The sequence below is a fragment of the Vidua chalybeata genome, chromosome Z, assembly GCF_026979565.1.
Source record: "Vidua chalybeata isolate OUT-0048 chromosome Z, bVidCha1 merged haplotype, whole genome shotgun sequence".
Lineage (NCBI taxonomy): Eukaryota > Metazoa > Chordata > Aves > Passeriformes > Viduidae > Vidua > Vidua chalybeata.
The window spans coordinates 63,042,830-63,058,159 of record NC_071570.1 but is presented as its reverse complement, the minus strand read 5'-3'; the positions used below and the strand labels follow the sequence as shown (position 1 = coordinate 63,058,159).

General features: G+C 34.8%; 1 protein-coding gene across 1 annotated transcript in view; it reads left to right on the top strand.

Moving 5' to 3' along the window:
* The window catches only part of MCTP1 (multiple C2 and transmembrane domain containing 1), a 211,872-nt gene that overhangs the window by 79,705 nt on the left and 116,837 nt on the right, over window positions 1-15,330 (top strand). The window contains exons 9-10 of the mRNA XM_053968728.1: window positions 4,073-4,259; window positions 9,176-9,269. Of these exons, the coding sequence (XP_053824703.1) occupies window positions 4,073-4,259; window positions 9,176-9,269 (281 nt within the window). The remainder of the gene's footprint in view (window positions 1-4,072; window positions 4,260-9,175; window positions 9,270-15,330) is intronic.

The window sequence follows — 15,330 nt, the reverse complement described above, 5'->3', positions numbered from 1 at the left end:
GCATATCAAAAGGAAGATCAAGAGAGATATGATTATAGTGTATGAGTTCCTTCACTAGAAGAAAACATGAAACACTAAAGGGTTTTTCAACTGGTAAGGAAAGGCATAAAAAGAACCAAAGGCCAGATATATTCAAATTAAAAATAAATCTGAAATATATTTCTAAAATTTTGTGTGATTAACACACTGAACACACTTTCAAACAAGTGGTAGATTTCCCTTGAACCTTCAAATCTTCCTCCATGGGAGCTGTACCCTGTTTTTTGAGCAATTCATCTGTGATAACTTTGGCACGTGAGCTTGATGCACTTTGTCATTTTTCTCCCTTCTGATCTCTCAAGACCTGAAAATCCAGCTACACATGGTGCCTGGTAGTGTTCACATGCAGAACTGATAGGTGGGATACGTGCCCCTCCACGTTTTTCTGAAAGGCCAGCAAGCCAGGGAAATTGTTCCAGTGCTCCTGCTCACCACTTGAAGTGCTGAAACCAGTGTGCACTGAAGGGGGCATACAGCATGGCAGATACAGAAAAACTCAAACTGCAGCGTGATTTACAGTCATGCTTGGAAATCTGTCTGTGGAGTTAACGGCAATTTTTTTTCAATAATTCTTCAGGCTGATCTCATTACAGGTGGAAAAAGTCTTTGCCTTTACCAGCAGCATGTAAATAATAATTCCTTAAGAAACAAGATTCTACAAAGTTACTATTTTCTCATGTTTCCAGTGTGACAGCTGCTAGTCATCTGCAGCTTATGGACTTCTCAAAATTACTGTAATTTTTCATGATCCTCAATTTGAGAATACGGGACAAAAATTTCTCATTCATTCTGCATCACCTTCTGGTAACATACAAGTTCACCTTCATCCTCAAAGCATCTTTGTTCTCCATGGATACACAGTTGTAGGAAACAAATGTCCTTTTAGAGAACATCTTTACTGATATAAAAGTCAGCATTGCTAAAGCTTTAAAGCTTGAAATACTTGAATATAATTTCAGTAAAATATAAAGGGGCATTGTCAGCCTAAGCTTTCCAAAGATATTTACATTTGGAAAACAGATACGTTCCAAGCAGATGCTTGTTTTTGGAAATATTTTGTTAGCTTCAGTCCTTCTAAAAAAATGTAGTACAAAAATGAGTTTTCGGTTTTCCAGTTGGACTCTGTCAAGATTATTCTAGGATAGGGTTAGTGTTTATGTAATACCTTAATAAAACCAGACTTCCTTCACTTTTTTTTTTTGGTCCCATACAAAGATCCCATGAGGACAGAGGAGAATGAACAAAATATTATTCCATTTATTTTTCTTTTTTTTTTTAGGATGAGATCAGATTTTTTTTCGCATGAGATCAGATGAAGTTGATTTTTTATCATTAAAAAAAATCAACTACTAATGACAAAAAAATTGCAATTTTTTCTTACACTGTCTGTAAATTGGAAAGTCTTACCATTTTACTGAAGTGAATGTGTTGTAAATAGGCTTCCCTTGTGCTGGGTGCTCCTTGAGCCTTGGCAGTTTCAAGTTAGGCCTGTGTAAGCTGCGTCTCCTTCAAGGCTGGGGCCAAGTACCTGGCATGGAGTGAGAAATCTGCTTTCACCTGACCATGTGTGCATAAAGGTGCTTTTAACCTGGACTTCTGTAAAGTGCAAAGATGATAGTCCTTAATGGACTAACCCTATGTGTTTATCAAATTTTCTGAGGGTACTTGAGAGAATAATTTTCCTTTAGAGTAGTTAAGGCTTTTTACTGGAAAAAAATTTCCAGATCAGTTCTTACCTTTGTATGATTTTAGGAAATAACAAGCTGGTGATGGCCTTTTCATGAAAATTTATCAACCAGGTGACAGATACATATTTCTCAGGTAATCTGTTCTAGATGTGGTACTACTAGAAATATTTCATTCTTTTAGGAAAGATGCACAGGTAAAAGCAAATTGCCAGTTGCTTATTTCAGCCTAAATAAAAAAACTGAACAATACATATTGTTAAAGTGTTGTAGGTTCAAGAATTGAAGAAATTAGATCTAGTAGCCCTGATGTAGACCTTGTAATTTTACACTCGTTTTTTTTCTGATGGATGTATGTGGAGTGGCTTTGGTTGACTATTTTAGCTTTTGTTGCCTATTTTTGAGTGAGGGGTGGATTATTTCTCCATTAGTATCACAATGACTTTATGAGTATTTTACTGATTTTAAGGGAGTTTAGACTGGTTCTTTACGTGTTTATTGGTTGAAGACACAATATTGTTGCTGAGTCCTATTTTTGAGGGGTATCTGTTTTGAAATAAATTATTGAAGAGTATTTAATACCTGTAGTAAAACTGCTACAGCTTTGATGGTTTAATTACAATCTTTGTTGTCTTAAGGAGGGCTTTAAATTCCTCACTGCATCCAAAATAAGAATTTGACTGTTCATGTACATGTATGAAGCTTGTATTGACTATCAGCCTGCACTGATAGCAACAGCTTTATTTTTCCTTACTATTACTAATTTAATTTCTCACTCCCTATCATCCAAAGAGTTCAAAATAGAAGAAAAGCATTAAGCTCAGAATGCTACAGGAGTTAGATTTTTTTTTTATTGTAAGATAATTGAACCTTGTTACTGTGTGAACTTTGCAGTAGTTATGTGAACTGCACAACAGGCAGTAAATGTCTCTGAAAAAACAAAAGACAGTTTTCCTGTAGTAAATCTGATCTGCCTGTGATAGCACAATGCTCATTTTATGAGGCTGCATTTATTCTCATAATTAGCTATTTCCTATCCTTAAATGTACATATTTTCATGTCTGCCACCTTTTTCTTAGTTTATTGGCCCTGCAGTGACCACATTGTCTTCAAAATCAATTGACATTTTATGAAAAGAGTTTGCTTGATGTTTAGTTTACTGAATTAGTGGCATACAATAAATGTGCTTGTCACATGAAATAATCGCTGTTGAAAGTAGATTGCGGAGTGGCTAACCTACACATAGAATGTATACATTTACTTTATTTCAGTATTATTGGTGTTTTTATTTAGAGCAAAAAGCTGGCAAAACTCATTTTGGGATGCTATAAGTATTCTGAATAGTTCTTTTTCACAGAAATTCCTGTCCAATGCAAACTGGCATTACATTTGACCCAGACAATGAAATTCAATACATGTTCAGACTTGCAATCTAGGAAAGTTGAAACTTGTACATTGTACAAATTAAAGTATTAAAACATTCAACCTGTGCACAGACTAATCAAGGCTAACATATTATTGTTTTATTTAGAAGGTTTTAGTCAGCTCTTGGGCAGCAAAGATACTCCTTTCCTTCCTTTACTTTAAATTTCTAAAGCTGTTGCAAAGCTGTTTCTGCTGTCTGGCAAGTATGGAATCATTTCTTATTAGTTCAGTGTATGCTACAGCCAGATTATTCAGAAGGGGATCAAGCAGATTTCCTTCAGCCACTCTGCACACACTCTGCACAGCTATATGTAGTCCCTGCTCATTACAGCCTGAGACATTTTATTCTATAGGGGGCTGTGGCATTAGATTTTACCCGGGGTGCCAGCATGAGGATTTGACTCACACACAGCTTACTGCATGAGAGCTGAGCACAAGTTGAGTTTTTCTATGCTCAGTTATCTTTATGCCATCACAAATCCATGTAGAATTCTCTTTTTTAAGAAAGGGTTTCTACTGTTGTTAGGTGAAAACTGTTAACATGAGAACTTACATTTTGCATATATACAAGAGGTGTAATTGAAAGTAGTATTTGCATCTGAGCTGTATTTTTAAAATTTTTCTTTGACTGCATTTGAGTAAAGAATATTAGCTAAACTTGTCTCTAGTGTCTTTACGTTCTTATTAATATTGATTTTTCACTTCAAAACTGTTTGTGTAGCTCTAAAAAAAAGAAACAGGGCATGAGTTAAAGGTGAAGAGAAATTAAGAATTTTTTTCTTAAGAAAAATTTTTTTTTCTTAAGAAGCTGACCAGGAGTTTCTGCTTACTTGTATTTTTTGTCCATTTGAATGCAAGTGAATCAATGTGCTCTTGTTTGATGTGAGAAAAACCACATGCTGATGGAGAATGTGTGTTTCTAGGTGCCAGATTGACCTGTCGACCCTAAGTAAAGAACAAACCCACAAGCTGGAGATGCCGCTAGAGGAGGGAGAGGGATACCTGGTGTTGCTGGTCACTCTCACAGCCTCAGCTGCAGTCACTATCTCTGACCTCTCCATCAACTCCTTGGAGGACCAGAAAGAGCGAGAGGAGATACTGAAGAGATATGTATGAAGTTCTCTTTCATCCTTTGTTAACAAAATATTGGCCTATATAAAAAATAACTATAGTGAGGAAAAAATCTAAATATATCTCTTCTATTCTAATCACACCTAGCCAATGACTATAATTTAAATTAGTTATTAATATACAAATAATAAATAGTTACAGCTGAAACAGGTAACATCAAGAAGGCTACAAATGCTCTTCATACAGTAACATTTTTTACATGGTAATTGAACTGTTTGATAAGGTGTTAACTGTTTAATGAAGGTAATTTTACAGCCTTGCAGATGATTTTTACCAAGCACAAAGTGACTAAGAGATCATTCAGCAACTCAACAGTTTCTGGTGATTGTTTATGCCAAATAATTGAGGTGCTAATGGTTTTCAGATCTTTTTTTGGACCATCTGTTAAAGGGCAAGAAAACTTTTTTTTTGTCTTAATATTAGAGGCTGAAGCACATAAAAATAATTGTTTCAAACAATGTTTCCATTTTAAAATATTCTGTTCCATTTTATAACATTCTGGGAAATTAAAATATAATTATTATATAAATATATAAATATATATAAAAATAACATATATTTTATATATATAAATATATAAATATAATATTTTAATTAAAATATTTTAATTTCCCAGCATCTTTACATTATGCAGATTCTTTGTAATTTTATCAAAGCAACAGAGAGGGGAGCTCTTACTCCAGCATTTGCTAATACCTAAATGACTAAAAGTAACTGTCTCACTACGCATGAAGAAAGAAAAAAAAGCTGTTTCCACTTGCAATTACAAAGCTTTTATTGTACAATGCTGCCAGGTGTTTAGGAGGGCTCCTCTAGACACTCAGCCATTAAACCAACCTCTGACTATCAGAGAGGCTGCTTAATTTATTTTTAAGATTTTAAAATATTCCTATTCCATGACGGACATCCTTTCAATAACTGAATTTAATAAAGATGTACCTTATCAGGCTGTGCAGATAACATGAAGTCCTAGTACTAATGCTGTAAAATATTCTTCAAACAGATTAGCAGGATGTGTGCTTCAGCAAATTTATTCTGCCTATCTCCACTGAATCAGCTGTCTGCTAATGCTTGTACAACTCATACACCAATAGTGTTATCATAAACACAATTTAATTGAGGTGACTTAGTTAGGCTAAATATAATATTCCAAAATGAATTGAAAGCTAGGTATTGTCCACCACCTCTGAAAAATAATTATAATTAAGAGACATACTACACATTTTGGAATCCACCAAGACAGTCTGTGGTTGTCAAAATAGATGTCTATAAGTAGAATAATTTTTTGATGGATATGTTTTTGAGGTGCCGTAGTTCCTGCTACCAACAGCAACAATAACATATTTCTGTAGCTTATTCTGTGTGATGAGACAGCAGACAAGTCATACTGATGGTTTTGATTATTTCAGTAGCAGTATAGAAACATGTTGCAACTGTACTGTTAATCATTTTTCCTCAATCCTCAATTTTTTGTCCCCAGTGTAAAGCATAATTATGTGGCATAAGACTGATCTGGTTTATTCCTGTTTCTTGTAAATACAAGGATATGTGTCTGTTCATATATTTACGTTGGTGTATACATTCAAAAACATTTAAATTTTAGAAAGATTTTCATATCACAGAGGTATGAATTTTTCATTATATGTTTCTGAAAATTGTGGCATTTACTTTTTTTTTGATAAATTCTACTGTTTTTATTAAAATTATCAGCAGAAGAAAGAAATTACCAGGACCAACTTAATTCAAGTAGTTTATTTTCACTGATGTTCAATTTGACTTCGGTATTCATACCTGCACTTCAGAACTAATACAAAGACAGCATGTGTAATTAGCAAGATGTAGAGTTCCCTGTTGATTGGCTGTTTTTTTGGATTTGTTTCCTCTTAAAAGAATCTAGCTTCCATTTGAGAAATGTATTTTGCACCCTTTCTGCAGCCAAAAACAGTTAATGAGCTGACCTTGCCATCAGGAAAATGACTCTATTACTGTCACTTAACCATTTGTAGCTGAACATCAGAGCCTTAGAAATTAAATAGGCATTACTGTTTGAACCATTATTTTACCACGATTGTCTGAAAAGATTAATTCCTTTTGGAGTGAGGAGAGGGGCACATTAATGGGTACAGACCAAGAGAGATTGTATGACCTTTTCAGAACTGGTGTGCTGAACTCATGGTCCCCCTTGTCACAGTTTAAAAACCAGAGGAGCTAGTTTAGAGAAGTTGTTAGCATTCCATTTTTATTATGACATTTCACAGTCATCCGATTTAATGTCCCTTGACCAGATTGTCCACTGTGAGACGATGGGCTTGAAATGTTATTTAGAGCATTGATAAAAGGTGAGCAGTTCTAAGATGACAGCGAGTCATGAGGCTGGTGGTGTGACATTAATTTTCTCCATAACAGAGATGGAATAAGACGTCATGGTGACAAGCTGTCAATCAGTGCTAGCCCCTCAGTGTATCTCAATGCCATGGGATGGGGTATTGCTTCTCCCATAATAGAGCTGAACTGAGATGCTCTTCCTGACAGCTGCTGCAGCCATACAGAAAATATATTATACAGCCTTTCATTAAAAAAAATAAAGAAGACTCATCTCCAGAGCATTTCAATCTTTTCCCATCTATTGAGGGCTGAAAAGATTCCCAGCAAATCATAGATTCCTCTGCTACGAAAATTCTAGGCTTCAGAAACTATACAGATTTTTGATACCTTCAACAATAATCACAAATAAGAAGGCAGAATATCGTCTGATAAATCATTACTTAAAGTTATGTATTTAAAGTAATGCATTAAAGTAATTTGCTTCTCCAGGAGCCTCTGTTGTGGCATTGTATTCATTTTCATCACTCTCCCCAGTCAGTATGTGCAGTAAATGAATTTAAGCCAGCTACTTTCTGGAAATAAAAGTTCAAAAATTCTGTGGGACTCTAACAAAGGTAGCAAAGCAAAATACAGCACTGGCACCCTTTTGAAGAGTGAGCTAACCGGGATGAAATCTGGAAAAAGGGGACTGTATGGTGTCATAGGAAGTGGGTGCCACTGTTTGTCTTGCTTTGTATTTGGTTTTTGCTTTGTTTTATTTCTACAGCTTGGTGTTTTGTTTTGGTTGTTGGGAAACTTGGGTAGAATGCAGAAACATTTTTGTAAGTCCTGTAATTTTCATAGTGTGTATTACAGCAGAATTATCTCTGTTCTGGTACTAGTTCTGATAAGAGGCTTCCAAACCCTGATCATCATTGTAATAAATGAGGGGTGCAGAGATGCTTTTGAAGTATACCAGTGCTATCTGTAATACCATCTCTGCTACCCTCAGCTTGTAAGCACATAAGCAAGAGGTTGAGTGTGTGCTGATTAAAGTTGACCACCAGTATGTTGAAGTCATATTTATGATGATTATCTTATTAAAATTGGTAAAAATTTATTCACTTTTACCCTGCTATAACACAATGCATGTATGTAATATATGGGCTACTACCCTGAATTGGATTTTTAAGTTCAGTGTAGGAAGGTCAAATCTTCACTGTAAACAGTAAATGGTCAGCTGGGATTTGTGAAATTAGTATCAGTGTGATTTAACTGTTAGAATTGACTTATTAATTAGAAAGACAGGGATGCATATTGTATGTCTAATATCTTAATGGGTAGATTTTCTGTGCAAAAGCATACTGTTTTTGCAAGCTGACATTTAATATTTCATTTAAGCAGAATCTGTGGTTTTTAGATTCAGTGATGTAATTTATTCTCATTTCCCATAACAGTAAATTTTGCTTTTGTAATAAATTCAGGAATTGTTGATTTGATGTTTTCCCTGATGCTTGCTTTTTGTAGAAATCTGGACATTGTCATAGACAATGGAAAAAGTTTCACCACATTAAAATTTTAGAGAGGACCATAGGCATTAAATACATAAGTCCAGATTTTAAAATATTTCAAAATAAAGGTATGGGCTGGTATTTATGAATGAAATTTGCATTCAATGTTTTATCATTTAAAGCTCTGCAAATTTGAAATGATACTGAAAGCTAGAGTTTGAGAATTGTCGCATGTCATACTTCATTAGTGCAATACTCCCAGTTTGTTAGTTTTAGTTGCTCTTCTGAAAAAAGAGCAGCAGAGGTATATGGTTTTTAATAAGCTTTCTAAATCTGTGTTGGATGAATAAATGCAAGTGTTAGTGTAGTGCACTCTTTTTTCTTCCTCTTCTTAATACATGTAGCTATTGAAGAAAATGATGCTAAAAATATAATTATTTATGTTAAGAGCTTTCTGCCATGGAATTGAAACATATTTTAATTATTTTTTTATCCTTTCTGCATGTGATTATTATGACAGTTATTAAGTAGTTGTTATTCTCTTTTGATTGCTTTTGCTGATGTTATTCACAAGCTTATTATAGGTGTATATGGTATATGCAAACTTGCATGTAATAGTCAACCACAAAAATCTATATTGGCCCTTATTGGCCCTAGGTCATTGCTCAAGATAATATTGGAGGCATCAGAGGGAAAAGGTGAACATAGTTCCTGCAAAATAATTCAGGGAGAGTAGTTGTTTCATTTTTTGTGTTAATTTCTTAATATATTGCTATAATTTCAGATTTTGAAGTACAATTATTCCCATAGTCCTAGGGGATTAGTTCACTAGAATTTGTGTTACATTTAATCAATCATATTCTAACTCTTCCTTTGTAATTTTCATTGATAAGTTAAAGTTGCAAAATATAGGAAGAAATGCAAACAACTGCACATTCTTCAGCAAATAATATTTAAAAGTCCGAGTATGTAGGCAGAATTACAGTAACTTATATCTGGGCCAGAGTGGAGAGTATTAATATTGCTTTTGGTTTGTCTCTTTTGCAATCCAGAATTATTTTTCTTTTTATTATCTTTTAGAGTCCAATGAAGATGTTCCATAACATCAGCGATGTGGGATTTCTTCAGGTGAAGGTCATCAGGGCAGAAGCATTGATGGCAGCTGATGTCACAGGCAAGGATTCATTTTGTTTCTGTGACACTGAATACCGTAGTAAGATTCAGTGTTTTTAGAACAGGACAAAAAATTACTTAAAACAAAAGTTCATCTACAGGTTATGTTCTGTTTGCGCACTTCCACCTTCTGCTCATTAACGAAAAAATCTAAACACAAACAAAAGTTTGTAAGTAAGGCAGCAAGTCATACTAATGTTAGCAGAGCCCTATGTAGATTATTTCTGATAAAGGTGAAATATACATTTTTCTCCATCAGACATCCTATATAATTACATAGAAGAAACTTCTTTTATTTTAGTAGATGAAACCATACAAAATGATCAATATTAAATTCCAAGGTACAAGGCAAAAAATGGTTCCAGACTTAAATACTACTTTAAAATTGTTGCCAAAAGAATCACTTGATATCTGTTAGATATTTAGCAAGGTTGCTGTCAGTTTCAGACATTTTAACTGAATGCAATTTGCTGCAGCTACTGCTTATCTTTATAAGATAAGGGAAATAAGATCTTTAAAAAAAGAATTCTATTTTATAAGTTGAATGGTTAATTTGACATGTTGCTTTGCAAAATAAAGAAAAAGTATTTCAGCAATTCTGACTATATTTCTCCAGAAATGTCCAAGTTATCTTCTCTAGGTACAATCACCTTCATACCGTATGAATTGAATGGAGCAAAATGAGCTGCATTTGTGTCAGAAAGTAGCTATCTCTGCTTTAAAATGATAATGAAAATTTTAAAAAAATGGAAATGGGAAGAAAGTAAAAGGAAACTAGAATAAATGTTCTGTTAAAGGAGCAGATATAGAGCAACTTACTCAATTTTTAGTGGTTTTGTGATAATTAACATGACTACCAGTATTTCAGACAAGGTAATATTGCAAACATTTTATCAGTGCAAACATTTGATCATCCAGTTTGTGGTACACAAAATAACAGATTCTGTTTTTGGTGAGGTTGTAGAAATGCTTCTAAAGATCCCTTAGTCTGGTTTAACCTTATAATCCAATGTTTTCTGAACAGAGAGAGAGATTAAGTTACTCAGGGGCAAATGGGATAATTCAGTCCCTGACCTCGTTCAGTCTTCAGCTTTTCCAAATCAACATGTTATTTGTGCTGGTTGAACAATATTTTTGGAAATATATTTGATTCAATTAAAGATGTAGAGAGCTACCAAAAATTTTCAGACATTGTATTTGGGATGCCAGACAGGATTATGGGGAAGAACACTCACTACCTTCCCTTGTTAGTAAGAAAAAGCGTTGATACAGCAGATGTATTTTGTAAGATGGCTGCACATTCCAGATGTGACAGAAATCTTATATATTCTGGACAAAAGTAACTGGGAATTTTGGAAGGAAGAAGAAGTGGTTTTATTATCTACTGTTGTAGTTTATAGCTATTTTTAGTAACTTGTAATTATGTACAAGTCATTCATTTAAAATTAAACTTTGAATAGTAATAGTGAGAAATAAAGTAGGTATTTGGTAATTGTCAATAAATCATGTTTGCAAAAATTGTGTAAAAACTTGACCCACCTTTATTCAACTAAGTAACTAGTGTGGAGAGTGCTGTCACCAGTGCTGTTACACCACTAAGGATTGCTTCTATGTGTAAAACTAAGGACTAGTTTGCTCATCTTACTGTAATGTGTTTTCAGAGTTTATCTTTTGACCCTGAGTCTGAAAAGCAGCTGGAACAGCTATATGGTATCTGTGTGTTTTGCTTTGTTTCCTGTCGGTTAAACATATCCCATTTCACTTCCAGGAATCTTTTCATGTGAAGTAATAAATCAAAATTTATTAATTTGAACTGAGTAGATTTTTAAAATCCTTAATATTCCATTATTAAACATAAGCACAGAGGGAAAAAGATTTCTGTAATCTTTTAAGTAGCCATCAATCCTGCTACGTTTGCAAGGATTTTTCCCCCTTTCAAAACGTGAAATTTTTCCTTTGTCCCATGCATTGAGCAGCATTGTAATACTGTACTAACTCTGCGTGAATAAAGAGCAGTTGAGACTCCTGTTGAATGAATGAGTAAAAAGCACAAATTACTTTTTAATGAAACCCTCAATTCTGCTCCTTTCCTCAGAAAGCTTATAGCCTCCCTCAGTGGAATGCTAGTAGGTCACTTTAGTTAAGCCCTTAATAAACTGTTGAGAGCCAAGGGCAGGTTTTTTTCTCCACTTTCAATAGCCTAATGTTGGACAGTGCACTTCAAATCCTTAAGGTTAGTACAGATTTTTTTTTTAAAAAGAGAGTGATTAAGGGTGGTAGTTCAGGTCTCAGCTTACAACCCCCCTCACATGTACATGCAATGAATAATGTGGCAGGATGAACTGAAATTTCGGTTAAGTTGTAGGTGGGGGAGCAAGTAGACACTACCAGTTTTGAAATGCTGTGCTGCTGGAACATGCCATAAGTGGATATTAAAAATACTCCAGAAAGTACAGTCAGACTTCTCACTCAACCCACTTGCCAGGAGAACTATGAGAAGAAGAACCACTGAGGGGTTGAGCTCCCCACCAGTGTTTGAAAGCTTAACTTGGTTTTTGCAAGAGCTGAAAAATAGGGTATCTTTCAGGACCAGGGCCTTTGGGAAAATTATTGGGTCTCTGATGTTGTTTCCCCCAGAAAAACAGTGTAGTTCCATGATCAATACACAATTTTAGGGATTCCACCAATGCAAAATTATATTCTGTTGGAAATTGTGGTCACAGCAAATCCACCTTTCTGGAAATTATGTATTATTTAGTATAAATGCTTTGAAAGTGTAATCTAATGAATGGGAAGATACTGAGAATGAAGTTTAGTTTTTCCCTCTCTGTCTGAGAAGAAACTTCCAATTGAGTCTTCCATTGTGTTTTAGCTATTCAGTGCATTTTTTTTTCTCCCTAAATCCTGAGTTAGAAAGTGTTACAAGGCTTTACAAGGCAGTGTCTGCATCTCTTTTACGGAGGCAGATACATTGCTCCTTTGTGCCATGAAGTAAAATTCAAAATCTCTGCCATATCACTGATAAAAAGTAAGCAGAGTGGGAAAAGATGTGCCACAGGTTTGATCTATTTCAGCAAAAGTGCTATCTATGCTTTTAAGGAATAATATTTAGGAACTCAGATTCATTTGCAAGAGCAAAACTCAAGCTCCTTAAGATGGCCTGACTAGAAGATAGCTTGTTTTGTAGTCTTTGGGCTTTAATTAAGATGTGTTCAATTCTAGCCCCCTGGCTCTTTCTCCCCCTGCCCCCACCCTTCTTGCTGTGTCACAGACCAGTGATCAGACGCTTTCAGATGGTCCAGCCCATGACTTTGACCTTCTGCGAGGTCTTGTGTTCCCTGGGGAACCGTTCAGCTCATGAGGTCTGATTTCACACTTCCAGGATGCCTTGGCTCTCATAACAATGACAGGGAGACAAAGCCCTTTAGAGTGGGCCGCATGGGGACTTGTTTAAATTGGAAACTAGAGAGGAGTCAAGGAACAAGGTTACAGGCTACAGAATAGTGCTTTTAATAAAGAGCTCACAGCTCTGGTTCAGCTCAAAGAGGGCTACCTCTGTACAATTAATTGAGACATTTATCTGGAGCATCTTAGGCCTCCACTTTCTCACAGAATTATGTGATAAATATCAGTTAAGAGGCAAATGAAATGTGCATGAAATGAATTTTTAACACTTTGATTACTGTGTCTTCAGTCTTCATTAGAAGTAAATTTATTTGTATTTCTGACCTCATTATTAATCAATTGTCTGCATTTTTTTCTGAGTACTGTGATTTCAGAACCTTATATATCAGAGATTTTACTAAAGAGCTCAGTGATACTTAGGTTTGTTTTCAAAAGCTTTTCAGGCTTTTCCTCCTCTAAAGAAGAGAAACTAAGCATAGACAATGAGCCCCTTTTTTTTTTTCAGTTCTACATCTGGAATTCAGCCTCTATTCTAAGAAAATTCCATGTTAAAATTTTGATTACAGTAGCTGAAAGTAGGATGAAGACACGAAGATGGCTAATTGTGCTAAATGTAAATGTCTTTTTAAAATCTGTCCTGCTAAACTGTTCTAACATCACATTTGCAAAAATGGTCTTTGAAATAATCTTTGAAATGGTCCTTCAAATGCTAGGAAATGTCAGAGTGATGAACACAAACATTAAGTTCACAAAGGTATGGAAGCCCATGCATGTAAAACTGAAGGAATAAATTCAGAGGCCTTTTAGAAATACAGATCCAAAAGTAATTTGATCTGTCAATTAGTGCAAACAGATTTCAGTATACACAGATTTCAGTACGAAAATCTAGTAGGTGGGCAAAATTCTATGGCAGATAAAATATTTCATCAGGTCCTGTCATATAGGTCACCTGAAGACTTTGGTCAAGTATCATGTATAGGAAAGGTACTGCGTTTTAAGTACCAGTTCTAGCTAATAATAGGAAAAAAAAAGGATTTAAAAAGATAATTTTGAAAGATATTTTATTAAAAGATATTTTTTGTTAACCAAAACATTTATAATTATACATACAATGAAAGGATGACTTGTGATTAATTTTTTTTTAAAGTTTTCTATGGAGATGAGTTTAACTTGATTATGGCATTACACTGACTTGCCTTGTAGGATACCTTAAGCATTCATGGTATCAGTGTGTTGCAACATGTTTGCATCACCACAGATAGAGTACAATTATAATTCCCCTTTTAAAGATGGAAAACGAAGAAAGGTTAACTGACTCAGCTAAGGCCAACAGAGCAAGTCCTTGTCAAAGGTAGCATTTCACTTGGGTTCTGTACTTAATCCATTAGATAAGGCAGCTTCTCATGCTATTGAGCCATTCCTCCTCCTGGCCAAAGGTCAGACTGACTGTTCTGCTGCAAGCAGCTGGCTGGCAGGGAGCTTGGAACAACATTAGTGCCATTAGTGTCTGCATGAGTGGCACTGCCCCTCAGAGTCATGAACTGGCTGTCTTGTCTTCTAAAAAAATAAAGGCCTTTTTTGCTGTGGGGACTTAGATCCATAATGGATAGGCATGACCAGAGGTAGGAGAGAATCATAATAGCCTATGAAATATTCAAACAATATTTTGGCTTTTATAGCTATGTTAAAGTTGGTTGAACTTCGTGAAGGTATGGTTTGAGAACTTGACTTTTGAATGTAGAAATGCAATTGAACTTCTTTATTAAGTTTTTAAACTGTCCAAAGCATTTTTAGTTCAGTTTGGTAATGTAATGTCAATAATGCAAAATTCATATAACATTTAGTTTAGAATAAGGCTAGTGATTTGATGAAAGTGGGTTCATGGACTAGCTAATGCTGAAATTGACTTTTTATCAGTTTTTGTAACTTTATGGACTGTGAAATGGCAAAATTATGAAATTATTTGTTTCTCTGGAGTTATACTGAGGCAATGCATGTTTTCCATAGTGATGGTAGAAATAGATTCAGATTTCTGAAGGACTAATGGATATCTAAGCCAATGCTATCTGCTGGCCCTTGTAACTTAATACTTCAGAAGTGCAATAAGTTTTTCGGAGGACAGCTAGATCTGCCATGTGCTCTCTTGCTTGCATGTACTCTGAAGAGCAGTTATATCAATGGTAATTCCTAGGAAAGGCCCTTGGCAGCCTTAATTAAGAGAGTAAGAACCTTTCTATAGTGACTGATGGTCTTTATGATTTTTCATTTTCATTCCTAAAGGCTGCAATTTCAGTGACTGATGATAGAGAATGTTTATTACTGTACACATGTATTTTCTTCCTTTCTAAAACAGAAAATTATCCTACTGCATAAAATATAGATGTTTCCATATTTCTGTTTACTAAAGTCTCCTGTTTTACAATATTAACTGCATAATGAGCAGATGACATTAAGTTTTCTGGAGACAAATGCATGTATTTAATAGCGTTTTATAATAAAAAAATATGACTCTTGAACTTGTACAAAACATGGCAAGCAAGTTGTTTAAATTTAAGATTTGATGGCTTTTCATCAAAGAAAAGTAATCTTTGTATAGAAGTGGAGCTAGGAAGTGAGTGTGAGAGTGCAGTTATATTCAATTGAACTCTTTGTTTGAA